This window comes from Procambarus clarkii, chromosome 67, assembly GCF_040958095.1.
Source record: "Procambarus clarkii isolate CNS0578487 chromosome 67, FALCON_Pclarkii_2.0, whole genome shotgun sequence".
NCBI lineage: Eukaryota > Metazoa > Arthropoda > Malacostraca > Decapoda > Cambaridae > Procambarus > Procambarus clarkii.
Genome location: NC_091216.1, coordinates 3,324,870 through 3,327,461, shown reverse-complemented (window position 1 = coordinate 3,327,461; position 2,592 = coordinate 3,324,870). Strand labels below are relative to the sequence as shown.

Sequence of the window (2,592 nt, the reverse complement as noted above, 5' to 3'; positions counted from 1 at the left end):
ATGTTCTCATTGATGATAACGATAATGACTCTATAAATGTTCATAGGATTAGATTATTATACATTGGACTGGTGAACGAACCACACTAGTTCCTGGACGTACTGAGTTCCAGTAATAACCCCCCAATGTAGGTGTTTGAGGCTTTGATTCATTTAATTATACAGCCCATTAATTATTTCAGTGATCATATTCTCTAGTATTTTATCCATAGTTACTGGTTCATCTAGGAATTTTCTAATGATCATATTTTCTTAGTTTCCCTCTTTACTATAAAAGCGGGTGGTCCTTCGTAATTGATTTTTATTACATAAATATTTAAATATATAGAGTCAAGCCCCAAATGTCCCACAACGCTAGCTTGATACACTGCACGCATACTGGAACATCCCAAATATGGTCATCCCCCCCATGAGACGCCACTGTCTCCCCCCCCCCACAGGAATGAACATGCAATATCATTAACAAAATATTACATACACACACACTACAGCATGTTACATATAAATCAAACATGCATACTGGAAAACAAATGGACATATGGTTAATTTAAATAACTGAGGAAAGGATTAATGGACTTACATGTTTATCATGATAAATGTTAGAATCAAATATATGGATTCGTAACAGTGATCACCGAAGACGCCCTGAGCGCCATTAAGTGCCTGTCTGTGTTAATGGAGCTCAACAGCGAAACGACCCCCGAAGAACTCAGCGAGGCCCTTGACTCCCTTCCTTTTGGCAAAACTCCTGGAAAAGTCGGTATACCTGCTGAGACCTTGAAGTGCTGCAGAGGCAACCTGCTCATGGAGCTTCATGAAATTCTCTGACTCTGCTGGGAAGGAGAGAGATGTCACAGGACATGAGAGACGCCAACATCGTCACGCTGTATAAGAATAAAGGTGACGGGGCGACTGCAACAATTACTGTGGAATCTCCCTCCTCAGTATTGTTGGAAAGCTGTTTGCTCGAGTCACAATGAAGAGGCTCCAAGTACTTGCAGAGAGAGTGGATTCCACTCAGACTCGGAATCCCCTCACAAAATGCGAATTCCGAGCTAACAGGTCCCCATCGACTTGGTCTTTTCCCTCAGACAACTGCAGGAGAAATGCAGGGAACAGAAGCAGCCACTCTTCGTAGCCTTCATAGATCTGACGATCTGACGAAGGCCTTCGACCTCGTCAGCAGGGATGGCCTTTTCAAGATCCTCCTCAAGATCGCATGCCCACCCAGGCTCCTCAGCATCATCAGATCTTTTCACGAGAACATGGTGGCCTTCATGGTCTTTGATGGCCTAACATCAGATGCCTTTGACATCCGAAGTGGAGTAAAGCAGGGCTGCGTCCTGGCTCCAACCCTATTCGGGATCTTCTTTGCAGTTTTGCTGCAGCACGCCTTCGGATCTGCCACGGAAGGCATCTACCTCTGGACCAGGTCGGAGGGAAAGCTCTTCAACCTCGCCAGGCTGAAAGCCAAGACAAAGGTTCGGCTGAGATGTTTGCAAGCCTTCCTTTTTGGTGACGATTCAGCAGTCACTGCCCATTCATCCGAAGACCTCTAACAGTTCATGAACCGCTTCCACGAGGCCTGTCAGGTTTTCGGACTCCCCATCAGCCTGAAGAAAACACAGATCATGGGACAAGGAGTGACTCCCCACCTGACATCAGCATCTCCAATTCCAAACTGAAAGTCGCTCACGACTTCGTGTACCTGGGCTCCACAATCTGACTCCTTCTCTCTTGATACGGAACTAAACAAACTCATCGGTAAGGCATCTACTACCATGTCCAGACTGACAAAGAGAGTGTGGGTAAACAATAAGCTGACTGAGTGTACTGTGGAGGTGGTCGCCTATGGGGTATGGGACGACCGACCACGTGGTAATCAACATACACAGAAATAGAAATGAAACAGGGAAGACAGTGGCTCACCTCGAGCTGAAGTTTTCTAGGGGAGGGCTGAAGCAATGCGACGACTTCTCAGGGGCGAGGTCCAACCGTAACTAGCCAATATGGGGTGCCGAATAACCACTGTCTAGGAGGGGTTGTTCACAGGTCCAGCTGCAGTCAGGTGCGGTTCTCTTCTCAGCCCCTCTCCCTCCTCCTCCGGGCATGAGCGTGGGTGTTGCGCAGACGCACGGCATAGGATTGTTGTCCACAAATCAGGAGCACCTAGCATTAGATATTCCCGCTAGCGGGTATTTTAAATATGGTTCCCTCCACACTCCCCCCGTCCCTATAAAACAGGGTGTATTAAAAACTCAGTCTAGACTTAGTATGTCCTTTTGGAATGGGCCCTCCACCGGCTTTACATTGAGGGGTGGAATGATATATAAATAGCAACGGAAGAGAATGTCTCTGGTTTAACTAAAAAAGTATATTGCGATTGGTTTTTTATTTACACATTTATAATTTACATATTGGCATAATGCTGTTCACTGGTTCTTTCACTAATAAACCAAGGTGGTGTTTAACTTATTATTATAATTATAAAATCACATTTAATACCTGTATGCAATTACTTCTTTGCATCCCATCACTTATATATGGATACTTATGATTATATTGTCTTTGGATTAAATTAGATATCATTTTC

General features: G+C 44.8%; 1 protein-coding gene across 1 annotated transcript; it reads left to right on the top strand.

Annotated features, from left to right (window-relative positions):
* Nucleotides 1–1,105: 1,105 nt before the first annotated feature.
* Nucleotides 1,106–1,558, top strand: LOC138355503 (uncharacterized). Its single transcript, XM_069310701.1, has one exon. The coding sequence runs from the start codon at nucleotides 1,106–1,108 to the stop codon at nucleotides 1,556–1,558; it is 453 nt and encodes a 150-aa protein (XP_069166802.1).
* Nucleotides 1,559–2,592: the final 1,034 nt, after the last annotated feature.